Source organism: Bemisia tabaci, chromosome 6, assembly GCF_918797505.1.
Source record: "Bemisia tabaci chromosome 6, PGI_BMITA_v3".
In the NCBI taxonomy this organism is placed as follows: domain Eukaryota; kingdom Metazoa; phylum Arthropoda; class Insecta; order Hemiptera; family Aleyrodidae; genus Bemisia; species Bemisia tabaci.
Window position 1 is genome coordinate 47,797,444 of NC_092798.1, and position 27,779 is coordinate 47,825,222.

Here is a 27,779-nt window from a genome sequence, read left to right on the forward strand (position 1 = left end):
CGGACAGTTATAGCGCCTTAAAAATGGGCATTTAGAACTATGTACAAAGATTTGTTTTAGATGTTAACCTTTTCGTGAAGTAGATCTAAAGCCAGTTGAAGCCCGACCGCTTTCATGTCGGTTTTTTGGAGGGCAGATGTGATGTACATGTGCATCTCCAAGAAGCGCTCCATAGCTCCGCCCAATTCAGCCTGCTCAATTTCCAGCTGGGACAGTAAATTCACAAACCATTCGAAAGATCTCTGATCTCTGTTGATCCAAAAGAAGTCCACCTAAGAAAGAAATATAAAATTATTCCATTATTAGCATACTTGTCCTTTTTTTCGAGGAAGTTATTGAATATTATACTTAAAATTTATTTCAATAAAATATGAGTGAAGGTTGGAGGTCTCGAATTGAACTGCGACCTGGATTTTTGAAATTGATCGTGACATATTCTACGGGATACCAAAAGTATTTGCCACTGGAAACTTAAAGTCTAATTTTTCAGGCTATAATGTGATTGAAAAAGTTCTCCTAAAAGATCCTACGTTTGCACTTAACGGTCCTTCTTTTCGTTTCCAGTCACACATACGTTCATTTTTCAATACTGTTTTCTTGAAAGTTCATTTTTTGGAGGGCATGGGTTCAAGCGACATGAATCGATCAAAAAAAGAAAACGTGAAAAGATCGAAAACGATTTTATATGGACAAATTGCTAAAAAACCGGTGTCAATTTGATCGACATAAATCGATCGAAAAACAAAACCGTGAATTGGTCGAAGTGTCTCGATCACCGATCGACACCGATTCGATCGCCAACCTTGAATCGATTGACAATCGCGTGAAAAAATCGACAAAAGCTGTGAGTCGATCGACAAACCCGTGAATCGATCAACAAACCTGTGAGTCGATCAAATCACGTCGATCAGTTCACGATTTTGTTTCTCGATCGAATCTACACCGGATTTTTAATGATTTGTCGTTCGAAGTGGTATCAATCGATTCGCACGTCGATAGATTCACGTTTTCATTTTTCGATCGATTCATGTCGATCGAATCCATACCCTCCTATTTTTTAGTGTTAATTCAACGCTTATGATCAAAAGTGACTCACTTTTCTTAAATGCATGATCGTGGGTGGAATGTCGCTGGCCCAGGTGTATTTGCACTTTGGACAGGAGTGCCTCGCTTTCCAGTAGCGATGCATGATGGATTGTAAGATGGAGGCAAACGGGGTGACTCCAATTCCTGTAGCGATCAAAACGGCGTGCTGGGCGCGGAATATATGACTGCTGGGTGCTCCGTACGGACCGTCCAAGAATATCTGTTACATAAAAAACAACTTATCATTAGTCTGATAGACTTAGGTCTTAAGACTTTTAATAAAGGGTGATCAACACCGAAAAAAAATTGAAGTTGATTATAATTCTGGATGTAAAAAAAATGTGCGAGACTCATAAAATGCTAAATTACTCGCTATGGCAGTTAGTTTTACATCTCGGAATTGCTAAAGTAACTATCGTAGCGGGTAATTCAGCATTTTATAAGTTCTCACACACTTTTTTTACATCCATAATGTTAAATCAACTTCACTTTTTTTCGGTAAAGACCACCCTTACTAGACTTTTTTCATGATTATTTTAGTTGAACGAAGTCGTTGACAGCGAGGAAGATTATGGAATCGACTCCAAGGTATTCTGATCTATCTATCCGAGCCACCTCCCACACATTCTTTGCGGGTTAAAAAAGGGGGTGGGGGCCCGAACTTTAAAAGTCTAGATTTCTAGGAAAATATTGATATTATCCATGAAGGAAAGTGTGGTTGATTTCTTGAGAAAAAACATGCTGTTTCCGAGCCTCTCAGTTGATTCAGCAACCTAGTATCTTTTGGAGAGAGGCTCTCCGACTCTGCCTTCTACATACAGCGGTCAATATTTCGGACATGGATAGGCCGATTTTGTACTTATAAAAGGAAGAAGTTCGCATCTTGGAGCACCCGTTGAAAAGTGGGACGGAGGAGCCCTTCTACCCCAAGCTAAATGTAATAAAAAATATTCGCATTACCTCTAATGGTTTTCCGACAGGATAATTAATGTGCGCCGGACGAGTGTGTGGCGTTTCACTAGTTGGTTTATGTTGCTCAGTCTCGAACCTTCCTTCCTCTACGTTACTTTCTAAAGAGAAATTTGTCGACTGAAAAAAAAATAAATAAGTTAAATTTTAAATTTCAAAAAATTTTCATGTTTTTAATCACAGTTTTACATTTACATTACATTTTTTCTTGATGACATTCTGCTGATATGAAAGCGTTTAGTATCGCGAGTTCTCGCCTCGCCCCATCTCGCCTTCAATTTTTCAGATGCAACACGGACATCCATCAAGCTCAAATAGTTGTATCTCTGCGCCGTCATCAACATGTGTATTTTCCCTCGCTCCATCGCGCCTTCAATTCTTCAGATGCAACACGGTCATCCATCAAGCGCAAATAGTTGTATCTCTGTGCCGTCATCAACATGCGTCTTTTTCCTCGCTCTATTTCCATGTTATGTTGGTTTTCGTTGGTCTCATTTGTGATGGTGCTTGGCAAACTGATTTACGGCAAGTACGGGTTAATTTGACCCAACTTAGAACTTGGTGAATAAAAAAAGTCTTGGGCATCCGGGAAGGGTTTTGGTTTGCTTCTCTACTCTGCAAAATTTAAATATTTTTAATTTCCCCGGGGTTACTAGCCGATGGTGTGCCCTCTCATGGCGTATCCTGCGTCCTTTTCCCTAGGTACTATCTCGCAATCAGTAATTCCAATTTATGTTCTTATTTGTTCATTTCCAGATCTTGCTTTACACAATTAATTCAATGCCTGCATCTTTTTTTTCAAGTCTAATGAAAATGTTTCATTTCTGTCAATTTCTTTATAAAAATTGTTGAAAAAAAGTAAGAAAAAAAGGGTTAGCGATAGTTACATATCGTTTGTTTTCCTGGAGTTACTCAAGTTTCCCTGGGTCAAAGCTCAAACGTTAGAGCAACAATTACTGAACTCGTCAAAAAAAGCTGTTATTGAGGAGGAAATGAAGAAATATTCATGCTTACCGTTAATTGAGACAACGGCTCACCTGTCGACTGAGAATCGATAAAGCTGATAGTTTGGCTTCACAACTTTCCAGACTCGGCGTTTTGAAAGCGATTATAGTGGGCTTGTTCCGCATGTAGCGGAAACTTTGGGCCAAAGACTTATTTTGAGGGCTCAGGTACGCAAGACCCAGAGATTGAAGTCTCGCCCGTTTCATTTGACATTCGTCGAAACTTTTCTCTGACTCAGATCTTTGGTATTCTCGCAGCCTAAAAAACCAACAAGAAATCTTCGATGTCAAATCAAATTTGGAAGTGTAGTATTCTCTATAAATAAACAACAGAACAACGAAAATCGGCACTTGCACTAGTCACAAAATCGTATAAAAAATTAGGCTCATCATTCCAAAAAAATTCGTTTCCGCAGCAGTCTCTGACTTGTTCCAAGATAAATACTTGTTTTTCGCGTAGGCAATTCATAAAGCCAAGTAGTATTTTAGTTGCGAGGAAAAATAATAAATCGTCACCATCCGGCCAAAGTATCACAAGCGTCATGCGATGTTTAAAAATTTCCGCCGCCATTTTATTTTTTTTTTTACGGAGAAAATGTTCAACGAAGCTGTTAGAAAATTTCACATAATTTTTTGGGTGCTGCCAATAATATTCAGTGAAATTTAAAAAAATAAAATGGCGGCGGAAATTTTTAAACGTCGCATGGCGCTTGTGATGCTTTGGCCGGGAGGTGTCGAAATGTCACCATGCAATTTTCTTAGCTGTTCGTTGATGGAGGCATTCGTTTTAAGTAAAAATGCCATGATAATCAATTTTTCTTCTGGTGTGTAGTAGTCAAAATGGCCAAAGGTCCTGATAATTTGGTAAAAATTCATTAACTTCTTTTCTAAGAATATCAATAAGACACTAATATCTTGATAAATATTTGTAAAACAATCTGGTAATCATCAAACTTGAGGCATTGAATTGTGAAATTTTCCATTTGATAATCTGCACGAGAATTGCACCACTTGTAAGAGTAAATGCCAAAACTTACGCTAAAAGTCTATCCCTTTTCTTTGATCTGTTTTCCATGTCCGGCATTGAGAACGATTTCTCCAGCGGTGTTTTACTTGTGAGTAAAAGTTTGTGGAGGTTCACTGGCTGAGGTTTTTTCGGACCACTTCCAGCATTGAAAATATCTAAAATTACAGACAAGATGCACCAAATAATCAGATTTATACAGAATGAAAACTGATTCAAAAGGAGAAAAATTAACAGTCTTCCTTCATTTGATCTCAAAATCACTAATTGGAATATTTTTCATTTTTTTTTCAAATTCTTTTGTGTAGTAAAACTATGATGCTTCTAATTTATGAAACTATTTTTTTTACATAGCTCTGTGATTGCAATTTAAATTTAAATTTCTCATTTGAAAGTAAGGAGCAACTAAATGTACATTTCTCTAAATAGTTTGAAAGTTTAATGTTCCTTGATTTAACAAGGAGAGTAACATGCTTTTTCTCTGAAAATTCTCATCAATTGAACTTCAGGAGTCCAGCCCTCACCACCTACCTCCTTTTTTAGCAGTAGTTACCAGGTCACTTTTGTAGTAACAATTAATTACAAATTTGGTACCAATTAAAACGCAAGATTGTTAATGGGACCAAACAATTTAAAATCGCAAAGGTAACTTTTTTTGATGCTCATGTCAGTGTTAATTGACTTATCATTCGACATATTTGAGAAAAATATCTGAAAATCAGACTTAAGTTTCTAAATTTGCCTTCAAGAATTTTTTGTTTATTTATTTACCTATAGCAAAGGTGGGATTATGACCTTACCAGTGTTTGAACCGGCATCACTAGTGGATATATCACTGTCGGTTGAGGCAGTCATACGAATATTTTCCGGTAAACTAGAAAAGCTCTCGTTGGTATACCCAGACATATCTCTAAACATCACCATTTTTCCTCTCACGTTCAAACCGCTGTCTTTGCGTGAAAATTGCCGTTTTAATTGCCTGTTAACAACAAAGAAACCAAAAATCACCAAATTTTATGGATATAAAAATAACATTATTCTAAAAAAACATGACGGAAGCAAGTATTATCGAACTTTTTTAGCGCCTAATAGTACATTGGCAATAAGTACCTCGATACTGGCATAAGGCCTAAACAGTTTACTATTCTGTAATTAGTTTTCAATTATGTGTCAACTTATGCAAATTAGAGCGAAAAGACATCCAGGAAAAAATGTAGAAGTTATCCATGAATACAAAAGCAAAATAAATATATTATAATATATAATATGATAGGAATGAAGTGATTAAGAAAGGGCATACTCTTGGAGTCGTTTCAGAGCCGTATTTGGCTCTGGAACTGTGGCAACTGCAGCGGGGGTTGGTTTGGGCTCAACAGTTGGTAACTCTTGATCGATGTTGTGCAATTTTTCCTGTTCCTTCTCAAAGTAGTTGTGGAGTCTATTGGTCCATTCTCCTACACCTCGGATATGAAGCCACATGTAGTCTGAAATGACCAGAAAAATGGTACATTATGATCCACTAAATGGTTAGCAGAATATAGGCCAGATTACGTTTAAGGCAAAGTCAATCTAACAATGCAAGTTTTATGTTCCCAAAAATGATTTGAATAAACTTGATTCTTTTCCATGCAGATTTAATCATTGGAAGAGAGATGGAGAGAAAAAAAGGTACCAATACATTTGCCGAATTCTTTGCCATTCGTTTACTATTATACACGGAGCATTCTCCTTCATGTGTCTCTTGATACCTTCAGCTTTACTCTATCTTCTGGTACAAATGTATAGTGCGAAAGAAATAAAATGTCAAAACAGCAAGTTCTCAAATGAGACAGAGGATTTATTTGTTTTATCGATGAACGAAGTAGCATACAGATAAAGTTAATTAATGGACGAAGATATAGTACCCTCTTGCTCTGGTGCACTGCTGATAGTGAAAGGGTGCCATTCGTATTTGGCTATAGCAGGAACGTTTACGAACACATAATCTCCCGGATGGAAGTCAAAGTGAGGTGGACGCTTGATGACCAGATGAGTAACCTGTAACATTACATTCACTTTGTTGCTTAGTACTAAAATAATTAACGAAATAAAAAAGAGCATGCATTTTTTTATTCATGCCAGTAAAAAACAGTTGCTTCTATGAAAGAAAACACCAACAAGAGGGCTAGTGGTGCGTATTAAAAAAAAAAAAAATTGTAGACAACATTTCACAGAATAATCGATGAGGATATATGCTGAGAAGAACAATAAATTCTTTAAATTAAAAGGAACTCTTTCTATTGTGACATTGATCCCTAAGATCCGTAAGAATACATGCATGATAGGGCCCATGTCATAATGGACGTGACCTCCTTTGATTCAAACACGTTGATTTTGGAGTACGGAACAACTACAGTTTTGGCTTCTCCATAAAATCATCTGCCCGTAGTGTGTAACTAATTGCACACTTGCTGTTGTTCTGCACATATTGGTTGTAAATGAGCCAGAATCAGTGGTGTGTACAACTCTTTAAAATCACAAGTTGGAAAACGCTGCGCGAGTTTGAATGACCGCGCTAAACACTACGGTCAGCGCGGAAAGCATGTAAGCGCCTGCAAGACTACATGAATACTTCACGCACTGAGCGTACTGCGCGTTGCGCCGCGCAACGCGCCGGTGCGCGCTGTTAGTGCCTGCAAGTCTGCATGGATACTTCACGCATTGCGCGTACGCCACTGTATCCACCGCGCGCCTCAATCGTCGCGTTTCCCCATTTCCCGTCTCAAGGCTCAGATACACTTGCAAATTACAAGCGCTTGTTGAAAATGAAACACAATTCAGTTCAGTTTTGCACTCACCCTAGACGGCAATAACAAGCCAGAGCTGATGTAGGTTTTCCCTCGCTCGGATCGCATAAGCGAAAAACGGAAGACTCGCTCGCCGAGATAGAGTAGTCCTGGAATGATGTACCACTTCCAAAAGTTCGGGCCATGAATAATAAGCAGTATCCAGAACGGCACGTACAGCAAATGTGTCCAGTAGAAGATCTGAATATGTAGACCACAACATATTTTAATACCATGAATAGTAAAAATAATTTCTCATACATGCTTTGCTTCTTTCTTCGTCCAGTTTCTCTCATTGTGCCAAACTATCGAAGAGAAGGAAATTGATTGGATCTACTCAAAAAAGAGAAGAGGAAGTTGACTCAAGTGTAACAGAATTGCACCAAATTGCATCAACTTTTTAACCGATAAAAAGAGGTTTGAAGGTTCATTCCACCTTCAGATCCAGTGTCGAAAAAAAATTTTGACAACTATCTTCACATTTAAAACATTTTTCCACAACTTTGAATTTTTGAACGGAGCCAATGTACAATTAATTGAATCCAAATCCACTCAATTTTCCCCCTTAAAATGCGGTTTGATGCATGTCTGTCAAACCTCTAAACTTATGTCCCAGTTAATGTAGTGGCTAGAAAATCACTGTATTATTTTAATCGTACTGTACTCGCTCACATTTCGTCGTTTACGAAAGAACGTAACTACATTGCAATGTTTTCAAATTTTCTCTCATAAATTACATGTTAATTAAGGAAATCTTGGGAGTTCTAAACTTAAAATTTCGCCGATTTTTCCCCGGATTCCATGCAAAAATCAGAAAAATTTGAGATGAAAATTGCACAAGTATATTTTTGTAAAATAAATCAATGGACCATTAGACAAGGTATGATTTTAAGCAATCTGATACATATTTCTTAACCAGAATTTCACGTAGAACACGATTCGCACAACGAAAATTACTGAAACCAATTCCTAACGAAGATATTAACGTTTTTATTTCACATCGGTTACGAGGAATTTGAACTGCCCGCTCACAAGAAACTCAAAGTTCTACGTGAGTCAAATTGCGCACTACAACGGTTTCAATTAGCTTCTCAATCGAGCAATGTTCATTTCCCACCATGTGTTGTTCAACCTATAAGCAATTTGCTGCAGCTGAGCCAAAGCGTCAAAATTGAGGTTGCCAGATTTTTACATCGCAGAGACTGTCATGATAACGTTTAGCGCGCGATGTGAATCACGTAGAGCATAGAATTTTAATGAGCGGGTGGTTTGAATTCACGCATCAAGAATCATTAAATATCTTCGTAAGGAGTTAATTTCGGTAATTTTTGCTGTGCGCATCGAGTTTTGCGTGAAATTTTTGTTAAGAAACATGTATCAAAATGCTGGAAATCGTACCTTGTCTACTGGTCCATCGTTTGAGTCAATTTGGTAACCTTGGAATTGAGTTACATTCCTTTGTCAGGGACACGACGATTTATAATCGTTCTAAAAAAAAAGAGGCTTTATGTCGAAAAACTGGAATTCAAATACTGGTGCCGCTGCTGAGCAGATCGTACTTAGAATATATGTCATATGTGAACAAAGAATATACCCTGAAAATATCGACAAATTGAAGTAATAATTTGAAAGTTACTCGACGGTTGAATCATTGTCCAAAAATCAAAGAAGATTCTTCACTCAAACTTGAAAAAATAGGTCTGCTGAAAAATTGTCTGCGATGGACTAGGATCCTTACCTCGTGGATAGTTACATTTACAGTTGCCAAAGGTCGATGACTAAAAAGTAAGGTTTCATTGGCAAGTTAAACCGACTTTTTTTTACAAATTAAAATTAGAACTGGATCCAAACTGACTTGAAATTAACATATTTTATCAATTTTTCGATAATATTTACACCCGAAAATGAGGCCTTCGGTATTATCAAACTTAAAGTCTGAACTTTTGCAAGGAATAAATATTGAGCGACCTTGAATAAAGTTTCCTTCCTGCCGGCTCATAATACACCTTAACGAGCAACCTCTCGAAACTGTACAGAACATGGAAGCAAAGAAAACGGAAGGAAATGGAAGGAAAAAAGAAAGTATAAAGTTGAGTAAGTTTTCACCTCGATTGAAAAACTGATAGCAAGCGGAAGCAGCGCTTCTTTCACGAGCAGGTGCTTGTAAAATCATGATGATTATTAATTTTTTCAAAGTTTCTGATCCAGGGGTATAAACCACTGAGAGACCATTTAAAATTATTTTCCAGAATTTTCACTGATTGTTTTTAATCCTGTTTTTTTTTCATAAAATTCGTTCGTCGCTTAGAAAAAAATAACATGAATAAAAAGTAGTGTAATGTCAAAACGCTACCGTCAAAACTTGTGTTCTTGACCATCCGCATCGATTTCGAGTAAAAACACACTTGCGTAAAAATTCATCCAAAATAGAAGCTAGCACGGCACGCAAAAGGCAACTTAAGGAAGCATTGTGAGATTGAAAAACGCCAACTTACCATGACCCCCCCCCCCCCCAAAAAAAAAAACCCACATGAATCGTCCTGGATAGTATGATATCCACCGGGCTTACAACACTCCTATACTCGTAGAAGTTGAACTTGAATCTAAGTTCGATTTTGTATGACAAGAATGTTTGTTCAACTGAACTGAAACTTAGGTATAGAACATGATCCGAAAGTTCAAGAAGAAGATGTTTTTTCCCCTTGTGAAGACCATGTCTTCTGACATTCAACTTCAACTTTTGGACCTTAATTATATTTAAAATGAACTCGATTTTCAACTTGCATGATCCTACAACATCGCTTGGCCTCTTGTTGATCCAAAATTTAGGGAAGTTCAAGGTTGTCGATCATAAATCAAAAGTCAAGAGTGACAATTCTTAAAAGTTGGAAACACTGTCTTTCCTCCATTTAAATTTATGTAAAACAATCGATTCTTGGTAGGGCAGCTTGCTTCATCTACAATCGATATTTTTAATGCTTTTAAATGGAGCGTTACCAACTTGCAAAATCGCCGCTGATTGTCAGTCATTATCGTAGATTGATGGGAAGTACAGAAATAGAGAGACAGAAAGAGAGAAGTACCTCAAAACTGCCACCACGGCGGACAAAAGTTTGAGAACAGATGAACATAATAGAGAGGATTGTGGCGAGAAGGACCCCAGTCGGGTTGGCCCAACCATCGATTAAACCGAACAGACCTGGCTCCGAGGTGAATAGCCACTGATATAGTGAGTAGTTATCCTTGTTCAGCACTGGATCATCCAAAACTACTAATCCTGTACACACAGATATCTCGATTTCAATTTTCAGTAATTAAGATAAAGTAACAATTACAATACATGTTCATTTAGTATAATTCTAGGCCCCTTCATTTTTAGGCGGGAGCCTGAGTTAGCGATCCGGAAGTTCCATTTACTGAAATACTGTGAGGTGAGAAAAGAGAGCATTGCTTCACTAATAATATTATTAAATACATGTTTGGCAAAAACGACGGATTTAACGATATTTTTTTATCATTCAAAACCCGTGTGCATGGACAATACTTGCGAATTCTTAGGTCTAAAACAATTTTTAGGTGAAGGCAATCAAGCTCTCGGAGCATTTGGGGGAGATATCGAGCTTAAGTAAGGTAAAATAATGACGTTTGCTGAAAATTCGCAATCACGGACCGTCCCTAAGTTACGTGACGCTCTAAGGAGGTTGGCCCTGGTAAAAATGGCAAGTGTTAGGTCAGTGAATTTTCCACTGAGGTCAGTGCAATTTGCTCTGAGGTCAGTTCAGTTTTCTCTGACGTAAGTGTTAAAGCACTTACCCAAGAAGTCAGCACTGAGGTAAGAGGCACTGACGTCGGGAGAAAGACTTACCTAAGTGCAGAGATGTCTCTGAGGTAAGCGGGACTGAGGTCAGGACTTGGTTCAGAGGGTAAGTCTCTGACATCAATCTTAATCGAACCGCATTCACTCCCAAAAAGTAGAGATGGCTCCCCCTTCCCCCACCCTATTTCATTTTCGTGGGGGAATATTTCCTCGGGACACGGGGACCACAAACTTTATCTTTCAGAGAGGCATATTTTGTAGAAGGTGGGATTTTCTAAGAGGGAAGGAAAACTAGTTTAAGTAGCCACACTCTTGAATAATTTGTTTTACCCTCTTCGTTTAAGATGGCACTTAAATAATTAAAACACAACAAAAAATGAGATCGATAAAAATATTATCACCGCTAAAATATGTATTTAGATATATTTATTTAAGCATTATTATTTTTTTATAAAAAAAAAGTTTTAAATTTGGTTTTAATTTTTTTCAGTTTTAATTGTTTTTAAAATGTTTCAGTCTCAATTTTTTTTAAAATTTTCCTACTTTATTTTCAATTCTTTTCTAACTTTTTTACTCCTTTACTTTCAATTTTTGTATCTGCTAATTTATATTTTGTGTATAATTTCAACTTTCATTATTTTTTTTGCATCATTAGCTTTAATTTTGAATTTTAGTGCGATCCATTTTTTTTTTCAAAGAAACGTAACTTACAAAACTTCATTTACATGTTGATTGATTAAAAAAGAATAATAGAAAAATTAAGTATCGGATTCACATTCAAAGACAAAATCATCATTTGCTGGCAAAATTACCCCAATGGGGGCCCTGAAATGGTAAAATTACGCCCCTAACACGTACACGCGCAGGTAGTGTAGTGGTTCAATCGCTAGGACGATCACCGAAGTTAAGTTACGTCGGGCGTAGTTAGTACTTAGATTGGAGACCGCATGGGAACGAGCGATGTCCCCTGAAGATAGTGATACTTGCTTGGGATTGAAAACTCACAGCAGCCCTCCCTGATCGTCAAATAGTGACTTAACGTACCTGGCAGATCGGTAATTAACGAAATTTTTGCCTGTACAGTATTTCTGGGAGTTTCCACTCCGCTTACGTCTGAGACACTTAGGTCAGTGCCACTTACATCAGAGGCACTTGCCTTTGGAACAGACCTAACACTGAGGTAGCAGATCAGCGCCCGGCAGCACTGACATCAGTGCTTAGGTCTGTTCCAAAGGCAAGTGCTACTGATCTGAGCACTTGCCATTTTTACCAGGGAGAGCGTTACGCCATTTTGTTTTTACGTATTAAAGGATAGGGACCTACGTCACGAAAACGTCGTTGCGAAAGGTCAAAGTTGCTTAGGCAAAAATCAGAGAGAATCGTGAGAAAACTTACCATTCGTACAATTATTGTGGTTCTGCTGGTTGCAACATATGTATTTGGATTTTTTTTTCACTGAAGTTTATTTCTCGAGACCAGAGAGTCAATGCAAAATAAGCAATGTAAAGTACAAATTGCTAGCCTTGCATGATTTTTATAATACAAGATTTGCTCATCGTTGGTGAAACTGCAAAAAATGTGTTTCTTTCGTGATACTCCAAAATCTCTGATCCCATCTTATTTTAAAAATGAATGACAAACCATCGCTATTTCATGGAATTATCACACAAGATTCATCATATGGAGAGGGAAGATTTCGGGAATTCACTGTGAATTTTTCAATTCAAGCAATAAATTGTGATGGAGGTCATCAGCGTCACGAACTTCACGCGTTTTTTGTAGTTTTACCGACGTTGAGACAGAGAGAGACACTATTTTTAAGCCTAATAATGCTTCAAATTGATTTCAAGCCCGAAATCCTTTTTATTTGAGGATTAGGTGTAGAAAAAATGTATTGTAATTGGTGCCTCAGTGAATCCGGAATCGCCTTAAGAGTGATATCGGCTCATTCCATTGCTCATTGTCATCGTGTGACCAAGCTAATGGAGATCTTGCAACAAATGTTTTTGTACATTTATCTGAAGATCTAGGTTAATCCTAAGATTTGAACAATCAATCATTTTGAGCTTTCGACGTAAAAAAGAATAAACAGAGTTCAACTCAGGTGTGCTTCCTTGATTAACTCCAATATTGAAGCGCTGGGTGTGGAAAAGACACTTTTAAAAGTGCCTTAGGAAATGTATGTAATTCGTTGAAACTTTGACTAAATATTTTCGGCGATTTTACAATGATTTAGATGAATATTTTCGGGACGTTCAGTCAATTCTTTCCTCCCTCTTTAAAATAAATATTATCAACGTTAATTCTAAATTACCGCAACTGAAAAGTGCTTTTTTTACACCCAGTGCCTAAATTTAGATTGGCTCATGTATGTATCTCGATCTGCAATCTGATATAATTAAAAATCGTGAAAGGTCATTTTTTTTTCTTGAGAAGTAAGGCCGATGTGTTTAAAGATTGAAACATTTTAAGAGATATACACTGAACATACACATGCTGGTGGCTTGATGAATCAAATCGAGCCGATCTTGGTTATTAACGATAAATATATGGCATGACTATCAAAAAGTATACCCACCAAAATTTAGAAGATGCATAATCGTGTGGAGGACGCTGTAGAAGAAAATGAAAAATCCCGTTAATTTATGAAAGTATATGTGTTGGTCCAAGGGTAGAAACATACTGAAGCCGCGTGTTCGCAAAAATGTGATGCAGTGCCTCAGCATCAGAACCAATACGAACATACAATTGAAATTTAAACACTGGCCTGAAAACATAATCAAAATTAAACTGTAAAATGAAAAATCTAGGTGAAAGGGAGAAGTATCGGAAAGAGAGCGTAATTATATATTTCATTAAAGTTTGAGGATCATTTCCAAAAATCAAAGTACTAATATTTAGAAAGAGGCTGCGGTTATCAGGCATTTTGAAGCGTGATCAGCTTTAGTAAATGGAGTTTCAAAAATTTTCCCGAGGTGAGTTTTGTCAGTTTTGGTCTCTCCCCACCCAATACTGCACATATATTTCACGAATAATTTGATAGCCGCAATTCTACTTAAACAACAATTCTCCTTTTTTCGTTTGAATAGAGTATTTTTACGTGTGAAGGGTAAGTGTTCAGCCTCAACAAAATTACGCTTTGTGCATTCGAGTAAGCATGCCGCCTCTACTGTTTTATTCTCCTATCATTCCTACCTATTCCACCATTACCTTTTCTATTATTTGTCGCTTTTTAATAGCTTGTTATAATCGGCAAAAGAAAACTCAATTTAATTTGCTCATTTTATCAGTCTCATCATTTGTTGCCACTAGATTTATATAGAAATAAATTTAAGAGGAAAGTGTTAGCATGCCACGAAAAAATTAAGAGTTAACTCTATCACGGGAAGTAGCCAAGTGGTAGCTTTGACGGATCTCCAATGTTGGCATCACAGTTTTCCCTCCATTTAAATCCGTTGTAAATAATCGATTCTAGACCAGATAGTGTATCTTGATAAACGTCGATAGTTTTACATGTATTTAATAAGATCAGTTTTGTCACTTTGCTCAAGTCACCACTGGAGTCGCCTCAGCGAGGATAAGTAGAAATTTTTTCACAGCATGCTTACAACCCTATTCCCTATTTTCTGAATACTTTATACTTCTATTCGTAAATAATTTTACACTCACCGCAAGCGCGAGCAATCATGACGTAGAAATTACTATGCCTATATTCATATAACCTTGAGACAAATAGACTAAAATTTACAATGAAAAATAAACTAGCAAAAATAAGGTACACGTAATTATTCTTTATATATGGTAAAGTGAGTTGATAGGGACGAAGTGCCGATATCTTCCCTAATAGAGAAGCAGGTGGGGGTTTAGGCTTCGGCGGCACCAGCCATCGGTCAATACTGAAACAAAGTAAATTAAATAAAATTGGGGTCAATACTCTGAATTAATCCGAAAGATGTTGAAGCAATTCAAATTACGTCGGAATGGAACTGTCATTAAAAGTGTTTGTTGAAAAGTCCTGTGTAAAAAACACTCCTTAACTTTCATTAAAATTATTACATTTCGATCATGAATTTTTTTAAATTTTAAAATAAAAAGCATAATAACAAATACCGCGTTACAAATGTTCAATCCTAAAAAGTCCTCCTCCTACTTTGTTGTTCCTAGGTTGTTTTCAGTTCGCCTTCAGCTGCGTCCGCAGCAATTGCTGTTACGAATATGTTGTGCGTGCTGATCTCAGCCCATTACATACTTGACTCTTCGAAGGCGTTTAATATGCGAAAGTAGAGCGGAGCACCCTGTTGGAGAACAACAGAAGTGAGATTGAACGAATCGATTTATTCTTACTTTGTTCGTTCTCCGACAGATTGCTCTACTTGTGCACAAAAAACGCCCTCAAAGAATAGAGTATGTAATGAGGTATAAATAGCACGCACAACATATTCGTAACAACAATTGCTGCAGACGCAGAAGAAGGCGAATTGTTCTGTTAAAAAAAGAGTATGATAGGAAGCCTGCATTTGACGAAAGGGTATGTATCCGATCAAAATCAAACGGGGAAAAAAAACGTGAACCGATCAACAAAGATTCCATGGACAAATGTATAAAAAAGCTGATCAAAATCAGTAGAAAACTTACATTCACTTTGAAAATTTCAAATCGCGGTAAGTCGAAAATTAGGATCATTGAAGATTTCGATTATCCGTGATTTTAAGTCCACGAGTATCGTACCATAGACTAACCCCGTGCAAACCGTTTTTGGGTACATTTTCGTCGCATTTTTTTTTTTTTTGCTTCAAGACTACTGAGGAAGGTAGCAACTCTATTTATACTCCATTTAAATCCACTGAATTTATCAATTCTTGATGAGACAAGCTGCCTCACCTGGAATCGATTGTTAAACATACATTCAAATGGAGGAAAAGCAGGGTTCCCAACTTGCAAGAATCGGCCATCGAGCAGCGTAAATTTATCAAATCGACGCTCCTCTAACGTAAAGGCGTATCTCAATATCCACAATAGCCCTGTTTTGCTTTCAGATACATGCGTTTTAGAGCTCATACCGGATTAGTGATACGCTCTCACGCCAGTGGCGCGATGAAATGACGTATAGCTATTTAAATCAGTTTATAAAGTTCTTTTCCCCTAAAACGGTTACAGATTAGTGCCTATTTTCACGGTGTGACCAACTATTCACGCGCCTGATCAACGGAGTCTTACCTAATGGATAAATTTTCTAAAAGTCCGCCATGCTTTTCTAGTTGGTTCTTGAGTGCCTCATACGTAATAGCTCCCCTGGACTCATTGTCGGCGTCTTCGAAAAGTGCCATTGTTAAATCGTCTATTTGCTCTTCGCTGAACTGCATGCCATTCTCTTCCATACACGCTCGCATCACATTCTGCAGTTCTCTGCGTTGAATCAGTCCATCCCCTTTAAAGAAAAAAGTCAAATTTTAGGAGAAATACTCTCAATTTATTCTAGGCGATTAAATTTAATTTCTTTATTGAGCGATATTATCTAAAACGAATAGCATGGATGAAAGTATGCGCCCGTACCGCCTTGCCAAGGAAAAACACAGTCTGAACGTTTGGACGTTGAGAAAATCCGTGTGTATTTTGCTTCCAATTGTTCAAAGACATCAATTCGTAATTTGATCTATATCTGAAAATTCCGAGGTAGAATTCTCATAAATTTTCATAAGAATGAATATTTTATCCGGGAAAATTCAAAAGCATACGGATGTTCATGCCCTGTTTCTCCCCGGCGCGGCAGTATGTAATATTATCCTGTCGCACTGAGAGATATTTTATACAAATCACAAGAAAACAGTTTTCCGCGCCAGTTTTGGACTGTGTTTAGTGATACATATGAGTTAGGTTGGAATAATGACGTAAAATGAATAATCAAGAATGAAAAATAAGAAAAAAAGATTCAGTGATACATGACCGTCACGGGTGAAAATTATAAAAATGTGATATTGACAGAAATACATTTTTGAGGGCAATGTCTATAAATGTATTCGATACAAAAATGTGTGGCTAAAATAATGTGCTTTCCTCTTAAAGTTCCATGAATGATTACGTTTGCTCAAAAAAAATCTTTCCTCTTTCCCTGAAGATCTACTATATGGCTTGAGTAACTTAATTTGTGATCTATTTCTCACTGTGACCAAACTTATGTGCCATTTTTTTCTCCCGCAGTGTAAACTCTTCCTGGTGTTTTAACCTATAGATGACATTAAATAGTGCTAAAACTTACCGTCTAAATCATAAACTTTAAAAAGGAAGCGTATTTTATCATCAGGGGTCTGCCCTGCAAATTGATGCATAGCATCAAGGAATTCTTGCATAGAGATTGACCCAGAGTTGTCTTTGTCGAAAATTTGAAATACTCTATCCGTGAAAAATGGCTGAAAAAGAAAAAGAAACATAAAGCACGTAATGCTAAAGACGTTCATTATTGGTAAGTTACTTAAAGTCTGGAAAACGTCTGTAGACGGGTCCTTTTTATGGTACTAAAACATGATCATCGTCTGAATGCAACTATTCGTACTTAAATGATGTCAGTGTTGCATTTACTCAATTTGAAGGCGCCTAAGCCTCTACATTCTTCGCAGTTGAATACTCGCGGTATGTCAGTCTCATACGACTCTCACGAGCTATGGACACTTATTTTCTTCTTCATTTAAACTATGATAGACAAACGGTCTTACAAGCATTAAATAAGCCTTCCTCAATATGCATCGATTTTTTAAGATGCGTTAAAAGGGGTGAAGTACAAAATTGTTCCAATAAATGTCTTCAATGGAAATAAAAACATGTCATCTGGTGATATACATAGGAACCAAATAATCAAATCTTGGATTTTTTTGTGTGCATATGTCGCACTAGGTGGTTTTACAATTGCCGAGGAAACACCCAGATGCGTAGAAATATTTGCCTAACAAAACAACTGCACAAGAAAAATTTGGAAGAGCTTATAGTGATGTTGACTCACATTTTTGGTGATGAGGATCTTCTTGAAATCGTCCCTTCGAATTTCCCTCTCACTGCCGACAGTTTGCCGAAACAACTGCTCCAGCCAATCTAGGTTGCTTTTATCAAATCCAGATCTGGGCCTAAAAAATTACACGACCATCAGAAACACACCCAAATACAAGGAGAGCATATCATCATTCCAATTGTTACTCTTTTTCATTTTATAAATAAGGAACATAGGGATTCTTGAGAGAGGAAATGATCCATAGACAAGTGTAAGTTGAAAAAGATGTCGATTAAATGGATTACATTTTGCAATAAGGAACATCCCTACATAGGGACACCAATGGCACGTATGTTGTTTCTAAAATAGGCCAGAAATAGTGGTTCCTTATTGCAAAATGTAATCCAAACTATGCGAAAAAAATTATTAGTGGTCTCATCGGCGAATGAGCTGAAGCAGCTATACATTGCCCTTATACCCATTAAAATTAGATCACTTTCATTTACTCTTAAGTGAAAGATTCCATCCGAGTTTGTGGCAAGAAATAGTACATATTCACTAAGGAAACATTATAAAACCTCAATTATGTTAAAACTTTTAAAGTTAAAGTAAGAGGAGTTGATACCGAGTCATCTTAATTCGGTCCACAGAATTAGTACATATAGACTTCGCAGAAAATTAATTTCGTAATTTATTTTTAAGAGACCAACAAGAAATTTTATTACGATTAGACAAGAGAATGTTACATACCTTGTGCTGGTAAGGGCTGCGAGAAACTCCATAATTTGAGCTGGAGTAACGATCCCATCATTATCTTTGTCAATAAGCCGGAATAATTTGTCCACGATCTGTTCGAGATGAAAAAAAAAAATCATGTGTGGGAGAAGAGTGGATTCATTTTAAGCAGAATGTTACCTTCATCCTTCATTAGAAGTTCGAATGATATATGCAGGAAAAGTTGCGTTTCCTGTTATTGAAGGAGTTTTATAGTCATTTCCATTCACTCGAACAGCAACTTGATCATTTTCTATTTGCAAAACCGGAATTCAAGATTCCAATAGTTTTCAATGGTTTTGACCATAATCTTGACTTAAAATCGGATCCTGTTCTTATTAATTTCCCTTGCCATTAATCTTTTTTTCGTGTTTTTTTTTTTTAAGAAGAAGAAGATGAAGAAATGAACATTGGTAAAAAAAAAAAAAGCAAAAAAAGAATCAATTTGTTCGTAATCCTACTTACTTTTTGATTCAGTGTAAAATTACCCATGGGCTTGTCTCGATTTTTGCTACATTTTGATATCGCACAAAAGAATCTCCTCTGATATTAGTACCTTATATCTCTATTACTTGCAGGGCTGTGCTTTACACATAAAATGTAATTGATCTCAATACGTAAAAGAGTGATTGAAGCGTCTGTCATGCATGCTAATGTGAAATGAACTTACACCTTTGGCCTGGAATATTTGGCAAAATTTATCTAACGTTACTCTATCGTCGCCACAAAGCACATACGCAACACTCTCCAATTGCTCCGCTAAATCCATTTGCTTCTCGTCCCTGAAACAAATCATCGTTCAATTTAAAGAAATTAAACTGTAACGATTCATTTTTTGCAATTTAATATATTCTTCCACAGAGGCCCGCTTGTATTTTTTTCCCACTGAAACCTCTTTTGTTAGAACCAAAAATAAATAAGTTAACCCACTTATGTACATGGGTGGATGGAGAAAATCGATTTCTAATTGAATCAACCAATTTTTTAGAAATGTTGTCCGATATCATCTTTAAAGCAATTTTACCGTCAAATTATTGCATCTATTTTTGTTGTAGTTTTGAATTAAAAAAGGGGAACATTTCTTGAGGCGTAACGCATTGAAATATTTTGAAGGAACGTAAATTCATTCAAAGGTTGCCAAATTTATTCAAGTTATTTAAATATTTACAAGAATATGACTGCGCAATAGCTGTCCTAAATTTTGCTGCATTTTGCAAATAACTAGTAGAAAACTCGTTGGAGTTTTCAACAAAAAATGTCAAGAATCTTCCTGGTAATAATATAAGTTATCAGTGAGAATTTCGCACGTTAAAATGTAGTTACGTTCTTTTGCTGGAAAACTTTTACCTATAGCGAGCTGACTACTAAAATTGATAGACAAAGTGATAGGCAGAGGCCTGATTATCAAAATTGATAGAAAAATCCATAGACAATGGAGAAAATGATAAATTAAGGGATCCTATTGGTGGAAGCAGGTGGTTGCAATGAAGAAAGGAGTAAGTAATTAGGTAACTGCAACACATAAGGTATCCGATAGTTATTCCATCATCTCCCTCCTTAGTCTACAACAATCACCCGTTTCAACTAATAGGATTGCACATAATCACTGTCTTCTTTATCTATCGCTCTGTCTATAGATTTCAAGAGTCAGCCCGCGGGGTGATCCAAAAGTCCCACTACTCTTATAACTCCGTATGTTCTTTCCTTTTTTTAGAATGGCCCCTTCTAAATGGGGGCCCCAAAAGTCGTTTCCTTTGACCCAGGAGCACATACAAAATTTCAAGTCTCCATCTCAATTTGTCCGAAAGATACAGGGCTGATGTCTAGTGCTGGTTGTCCAGCACTTTTGGATCATTCTGTATAAGGCTGGAAGGACCTACCGATCCCGAATGCGTGAAACTATAAGTGCTTCGTGCGGAACAGCGTGGTTCGAGAATATCCGCTGACCACCATCGTTGCAAGATAGTGCGGATAATCAGCACTTTTCCCCATTTGAACCCATGAAAAATATCCACAGTTTATCGCACAATCTACCTACTTTGCTGACCACGCTGCTGTGTTACAGAAGAGAGCCGTAAGTGCATTTGTGTATGAGCCACGGTTCGCAAATGTTCTTACGTATCTCGAGGCTCATACCATGATGCATTTACTGCTCTTTTCCGTAACGGCATCACGCCGCGCCGCACTGTGTCGGACGGAACGGTGAGGCAGGTGACAGGTGTTTGTGTTTAATGACCTCCAATTCTTATTGAATCACTGTTATTGAAAATTGGGCAGTGGTGATCATTACGTCAAGGAGTGGACGAGTAGCAAGAATCCGTTCGGTCTCTTCCCATAACTCCCCCGGGCACTTCTTTCGAATATTAGGACGCATTTAAATCAAATGGAGCTACATCCATTCAGTCATAATCCCTGGAATCCATAAGAATTCATGCACCAAAGGGCTCATGTCATGATGGATATAGTTCCTTTTGATTTAAATGCGTCCGTTTCAAAAAATGCCGCGCTGAAGTGGAATGCCAGGTGAGCTTAAAGACGTTGACGAATCGTCACCCTCCGGACAAAAAATCACAATCGCCATGCGACGATTCAAAATTTCCATCTCCATTTTATTTTTTAAAGAGAAATTGTTCAACGAAGCTATCCGAAAATTGCACTAAATTTTCTTTGTGCTGCCAATACAACAATTCCTCGGGAAAAAAATAAAAATGCGGCGGAAATGTTTAAATGTCGCGTGGTGCTTATGATACTTTGGTCGGAAAGTGACGAAATATCCTTTGATAAAATACGCATTTTATGGAAATCCGTGAAAAATCTTCTTACAATTTTGCAGATAGTTTTGTTTGTAATTCGATGTATAGTATGCATAAGTTTCAAAGAGGTATGTGTATTGCTTTTCTCAAAAATCAGTGTTTTGTCGGGGAAAATTTGACAATATCCGAATATCCATGTGGTATATTTCCTCAGCCCGGCAAAGTATCAAGAACTTACTTTAAAGTTGGTTTTCCGCGTGAAATTTTAGAGAGACCTCCCTGTTCGACAACAAGTCTAAAGGCACAATGTATACGAGTGCGCACCTCGCTTTGTCCTTGGTCGGCACGTATTACTTCATCATGAAGATGGCATAATTTAAAAAGGACGTCTCCAAAAAGAGACTCATGGCTCCAGCGACATTACTGTAGCGCAAAGAAGTGGTCCAATTTAAACTTAAACAGCGGTAAATGATCTTACTCTAAGTATCTTAATATGTAATTTGAAAAATAGAATGAACTTGTGAATCAACCACTGTACTAATTGCGAGGGGCGTTGGTTCATTTGAAAGGTGTTGTTCTCAATGCTTCGGGAAAACTATAAATTATTTTCTGGGGTTCGTCCCCGATTTTTAAATCCCTAAAAACTCATAAATTGGATGAGGGGAAGTGGGGGTTTTTTGTTTTTTGTTTTTCGGAAAAGTTTTGTTGCTACGCATCTTACTTTACCGTTTGCTGTCTTTTTATCAGCTGTTTTCATTCAACAATCATCATTAAGTGAGGTTACTTCCAACACTCAACTGCCATCAACTTACATTTTTCTTTTCCCGCGTTTTTTTTTTTTTTTTTTTTTTTTTTTTTTTTTTTTACGGTTTTTCATGATTGGTTCCATCTTTTTCCTATTGTCAATTTTTCCTCATTAAGTCAATAACCTCCAAGTTTTTTTTCTCATTTCCGATCAGAACTTTTCGCGCTGTTTCTTTTCAATGTGTATAAATATGTTTATTATTAATTTCCATTTTCATTTCATCCTTTTTCTTCTGATTTATTTTTTTTAATTTAAAAATTGAACTTTTCAGTTATGATTTTGTTAAAATAATAATAATTTTTACTAATTTTAATTTTAAATTTAACAGTTGTTATGAGTGAAATTTTCAATGACCGAGGCGGTCGTCCTCCAAAACGTGGTCGCGTTTTCCAGAATTCTTCGCATGTTCGTTTAGTGAAGCAAGAACTTAACTCTGTTATTAGTATAGAAAATCAAAGTTTCATTTCTTCATTTCGGAAGTATAAAATTGATGATCAGAACTTTGATGAAAATTTTGTTACCAAATTTTCAGTCGGTTCAATGAATATAATTTGTCATCATTGTGATGCTCGCCATTTTCAGGGTGAAATGTCCAATGGTCATTTTAATAACTGCTGCCAAAATGGCTTAATTTCTTTACCGAGTATTCGGACAAATACCGATTTGAAATCATTATTTTTATATTCTCCAAATTTCATAAAGCATATCAGAAATTATAATAGTGCTGTTGCTTTTGCCTCTTTCTCTGCAAATCGAATTGATATTCCGGGTGATGGACCTTATTGCTTTAAAGTTCAAGGATCCATATATAGGTAAGTTTATTACCGGAACCAGAATGCAGACTGAACATGGAAAAAACGAAGAAGAAAAAGCGGAAAAATTAGATGAAGTTAAAACAGGAGCAGAAAAAGAAGAAGAACCAGAAGGAACAGCTACTGAAGAAGAAAAAGAAGAAGCAAAAAAAGAAAAGACAAAAGGAGGAAAGAAGAAGAGCAAAGTTGTAGGAAATATAGGAAGAAAAGCAGGACAGAAATGGCAAAAGAAGAATCAACAATTTAATCGAAAAAAAAGCAAAGTATTTAAAAAATAAAAAAAGATCTTCTTTAAAATTAGTTTGAAAACAAATGTAAAACCTAAAAAATAATTTTGTATGAAGATTAAAACAAAATTTTAGTTTAAAGTTTACTAAATAAAATTACAATTTTTGAAAACATTTGTTATATTTATTCTCTCAAAAAAATAATTAGACCCGATTCAAAGACAAAACAGAAAATTAAATGAAAATAAATAAATAAAAAAAAAAAAACATGTGAAAGTGAAAAGTGTACAGGAAAAATAAGGGGCTGCGAAGCAGCCCCATAAGCCCCTAGTTAAATATATACTCGGGAGTAAATTGTAATAATTTACGTTCAACACTCCGTGATAACAGGTTTACGATGATTGGGACCTGACTCCTAGCCACTCGGGAGCTAGTTTAAATTGAGCAGGTAAGTGAAGAGCAGCAAAATAGTTTTTTTAAATAGATTGAGGAGCATTTCATGAGAGCCTTAGACAACAGTATAAATTTGAAGTCACCATATTTCAGATAAAATAGGGCCCTGCGATTTTGCAAGCTATGCAATTTCCTCTAGAATCACGATGAATCAAAATTGCCACTTCACAATATTCGCTCGCTGACTATTACCCGCATTCTGCAGAGCAATGAAAGCCAGAAATCCGAAAATTATAACTCGAGACACAGAACTATTACAGAGTTTATTGTGACTCTAATAATATTTTTTTGGATTGGTACCTTTTTTTCTCCGCAGAACAGTGTAAATCTAACATACTATTCTACCATTCTATTACATTTCAGTTGATTAATCTTTTTTTTTTTTTTTTTTTTTTTTTGCGAAATTTGTGGCACCATACACAACTAATTTAAATTTCTCGAGGCAAAAAATCTTATTTTCCGCTTACTCGTAGGCATTTTTTCTACCGGTCTCCACCTCGTATCAATTGCGGCGAACAGTGATCAGTGTGCCTTTTTGAAATTTTGACTAATTGATTCTAAGTTATTTATGGCCTAAACCGAGGCGTAACAACACTTCTGCCAAATCGACTAGGTAATTTATCACCTATGAACACCTCTTTAGGGACACTTGGGTGCTTTATCCGCAAAATCAGACACCCATGCGTCATGTGCGCAGGCTAAGTGACGCACCGTATCACTCCGCTGGTCAGTTCATAAATTAGAATGGGACGTGGCTTGTCAGCACTCGAACACCCTTCGCCGATCCTCGAATCCAACCAGTGATTTAATGGACCACGCCAAATCCTGATTCTTTCCTTTCGAAAAGTTTTGCTGAGAACTCGTCGACGTTTGTCATTGCCCAAATGCCGCGCCAAAATGGGTTGTTCTTCAACGTATTTAGCTATTTTACCCAAGAGCATCTTAACCCTAGCATGGCCAAGGTTACCTTAGAATCTGGAAATTTAAATTCCCTGGCATTTCCCTGATTTTCTTGACACATTTTGGTGAAATTCTTTGACAATTTAACAAATGCCAGATTTTTATAAATACAGAATTAGAAACAGTTTTCGGGTATTTGTTGTACGAAAGTTCCAACCCACTCGAGAAAGCAAATGACGGTGATTTGACGCTTTTTCCCTGAGATTTCCCGGTGTTCACGATATTCCCTGACTGTGGCAACCCTAATGACAGGCTTGGTGTTTTCGCGATATTTGGAGGGAAACAAACTGAATTTTGAGAGAAAGAATGAAGTTCCTCAGTTATTTTGGAAGCATTTACACACAAAAAAATACATTTAAAATGTAAGATTGAAGTACGAAACTGTCTCTTCAAGGGATGGGTCGGATTTTTGTTTTGAAGATTGAAGCCGGTTTACAGTTGATTTTCTGCACAAAACTAGGAAAAAGGGATTTTGTTCTCGCCTCAGGGGAACCTTTCCGATCTGCAGGTAACCGAGATCACAGAAACCAATCTTCGGTTCCTGTGACCCAAAACTTCGGTTCCCTGAACCTAAAAAAATCAGTGTTCGATATGAACCGAACTTAATATATTTTCTGGAACGTTTTTTTCTCAAAGAGGGGCTACAAAAAACGGATGACAAAACTGAGAAGAAAGATTATTTAACCTGGAACAGATAAAAGGTTTCCCCCGAAATGTATTTGGGCTTCTTTCGACGAAATAGTAATGTTGTTCGATAGACTAATACTGCTCTAGATGGACATTACAATAAGGTGATTCGACGGACGGCATTTTTTGTGCCAGAGAGAACGTGTGATACATTGTATCGATGCGTTCCATAATTTCAGCAACTCGTCATTTTTTTTTAGAATTTTGAGATCGCACTTCTGTTGTCCTGAGTCCAAAGAATTCAAGTACCAAATTCTACAAAGGAATTCAACGTAATAAAGGCAGGGTTTCTTTTAGAGGAAAAATATTGCATTCGATACTGATATCGAAACTGCATTCGAATGCTGTATCTTTCTTCGATAAAACCCTGCCCGTATTACATTGAATTTCTTTGTCAAAGGTACTTGAATTCTTTCGTCTCATGACAACAGAAGTGCGATCTCAAAATCCGAAAAAAATGGCAAGTAACTGAAACTATGGAACGAATCGATGCTATATATCGCACGTCACTCAGCAAGTCACACAGCAGTCCCTCTCTTGAGTGGTATCCATCTAGAGTTCTCCGTTTTTAGTCCCCTCGTAACTATCTATCCCTTCAAGTTGTGTGTGCATACGTATTTGTAAAACATGTCTCACGAGCTTTAAACTATTGCACAGAATACATCTCCTTTGAAAACGCCGAATGAAGATCGATTTCTTACGTTTAAATGGTTCCGTTTTAAAACCAAGATATATTTTTTCACATTCCTATCCACACAGGGGCTTTAGTGAACGTGCACATACTCTTGGTTCCTTTCCGTTAAACGTACTCCAAGTGGGAATGGAACTGTCATTTTGTGAGGCAGTACGACTCGACGCCAACGCTTCGAGGAGGGGGCGGGGGTTGGGAGAGGGGGGGGGGGTTGGAAGTCGACTGGTCATTGGTCAGTCGCTCTGCTCTGCTTTGACAACGGTTGACAAATTTACGCGGCTGATAAAATATCGGCGCCGACACATTTCATAACCGCGGGAAGAGGCGCGAGCTGGAAGGGCTCCAGACTTTGATTTAGTGCGAGGACAGCCGAGCTCCATTTGAGGCCCTTGTTCGGGCGTTTAAAAGCGCGTCAGCATCGGTAACGCGTGTGGCCTCGGACGAAACCGCGTAAGTGCACGAGGTTTCTCACGGGTGTGACGCGGTTTTTGTGACGAGCCGTGGAACGGGGAGCCGGGCAGCCCATATATCTGTATGGGACCATAAAACATTCGATGATAAAATGCCTCACTGTGCACGGACGATTCAGCGACTTCAGGGATTTCAGTCGCGGGCCGGACCCCCTGGCCGACCTACGTCACGCGCTGTCACGCGCTGTCACGCGCCAAACTCGGCTTTTTGTCTCGCGAGTTTTCTACAAGACACTGCGGGCCGATTTTTGAAACTGATAGACCAAGCGATAATCAAAGGAGAAAACAGAAAAAAATGGAGCAATCATTTTGGAGAAAGCGAGAATTGAAATGGTCAAATAGACTAAAGGCAATCCACGAGATTAGTCTATCAATTTTCACTCTTGAAAGCATCCGTTTAAACCGATAGGATCACTCCATTTCCCATGTGTCTCCTTTTTCTATCGCTTTGTCTATCAAATTCAATAATCAGTCAAATGATCAACCCGCAGGTTTGCCTTTGACTTAGTCGTGGTAAGTAATAGCCGGAGAGGGCTTAATTTTGCAGCAAAGAAATGCTACTTCTGGCTCATTCATAGAAACACCCAGCTGCACAGGGACACTGGAAAAAATCGCTTGGATCTAGAGTCCAGACTCTTAAAAACATCGACAAGAAAAAATACTCTTGATTCAATCGGATTTTTGCTTAAATCAAGAGCCAAACCTCTTAATTTAAGCGGATTTCGTTTTGATTTAAGCAAAAATCTGATTGATGCAAGAGTATTTTTTCTTGTCAATGTTTTCAAGAGTCTGGACTCTAGATCCAATGTGTTTTTTTTCCAGTGGAGACTAGTTAGAAACTTTCTGGTCGTTACACTGTGCGGCCTCTTCTTTTTTTATGAGAACAGTGGAAAATCAAAACCTGGTCAGCGCCAACACCACACCCAAGTAGTTTCTAAAATTGAGCGATTGTTTCTCTCATTTGACGGTATCAAGCGGACTGAGAGTACAACGCTTGCCATGAAAATAAGACGAATATTTGGAGAAAATTAATAACATTTTATGAAAGAGTGGCATTCAGGTTTTTTCACACAGAGCAACAATACGCTCAATTTTAGCAACTCCTAATGGTACGTGCCAGGTTTTGAATTTCCACTGCATAAAAGGGTGCAATTAAATGCGAAATATGTAAGTCTCAATTGGACGCATTTATAAGAAAAAATGACTATATCCATCGTCACATGAGCCCTGTCATGCATATATTCCTGTGGATCTCATGGCTCATGCCTAAATGCATATAGTTCCTTTTGATTTAAAGCTTCTAATTGCAGCCCTTCAAAACAACCAATCGACTAATGCTTCTTCAGGCGCCGACGTGCAGCGCCAGACCTTCACGAAAAAAAAATTAGTAAACAAGTTTCAAAAAGCATGGCAACGCAGCAAAAACTAGGGGGCTACGCCCCC

At 37.4% G+C, this 27,779-nt stretch overlaps 1 protein-coding gene across 1 annotated transcript in view; it reads right to left on the reverse strand.

The window, feature by feature from the left end:
* The window catches only part of Nox (NADPH oxidase), a 192,476-nt gene that overhangs the window by 1,448 nt on the left and 163,249 nt on the right, over positions 1-27,779 (reverse strand). The window contains exons 4-20 of the mRNA XM_072301759.1: positions 19,149-19,260; positions 18,455-18,552; positions 17,720-17,840; positions 16,982-17,132; positions 15,943-16,153; positions 14,395-14,621; positions 13,304-13,492; positions 9,992-10,185; positions 6,921-7,109; positions 5,988-6,120; positions 5,384-5,567; positions 4,884-5,062; positions 4,097-4,241; positions 3,093-3,318; positions 2,047-2,175; positions 1,097-1,306; positions 69-272 (exon numbers count right to left, since the gene is read on the reverse strand). Coding sequence (XP_072157860.1) covers positions 69-272; positions 1,097-1,306; positions 2,047-2,175; positions 3,093-3,318; positions 4,097-4,241; positions 4,884-5,062; positions 5,384-5,567; positions 5,988-6,120; positions 6,921-7,109; positions 9,992-10,185; positions 13,304-13,492; positions 14,395-14,621; positions 15,943-16,153; positions 16,982-17,132; positions 17,720-17,840; positions 18,455-18,552; positions 19,149-19,260 — 2,902 coding nt within the window. The remainder of the gene's footprint in view (positions 1-68; positions 273-1,096; positions 1,307-2,046; positions 2,176-3,092; positions 3,319-4,096; positions 4,242-4,883; positions 5,063-5,383; positions 5,568-5,987; positions 6,121-6,920; positions 7,110-9,991; positions 10,186-13,303; positions 13,493-14,394; positions 14,622-15,942; positions 16,154-16,981; positions 17,133-17,719; positions 17,841-18,454; positions 18,553-19,148; positions 19,261-27,779) is intronic.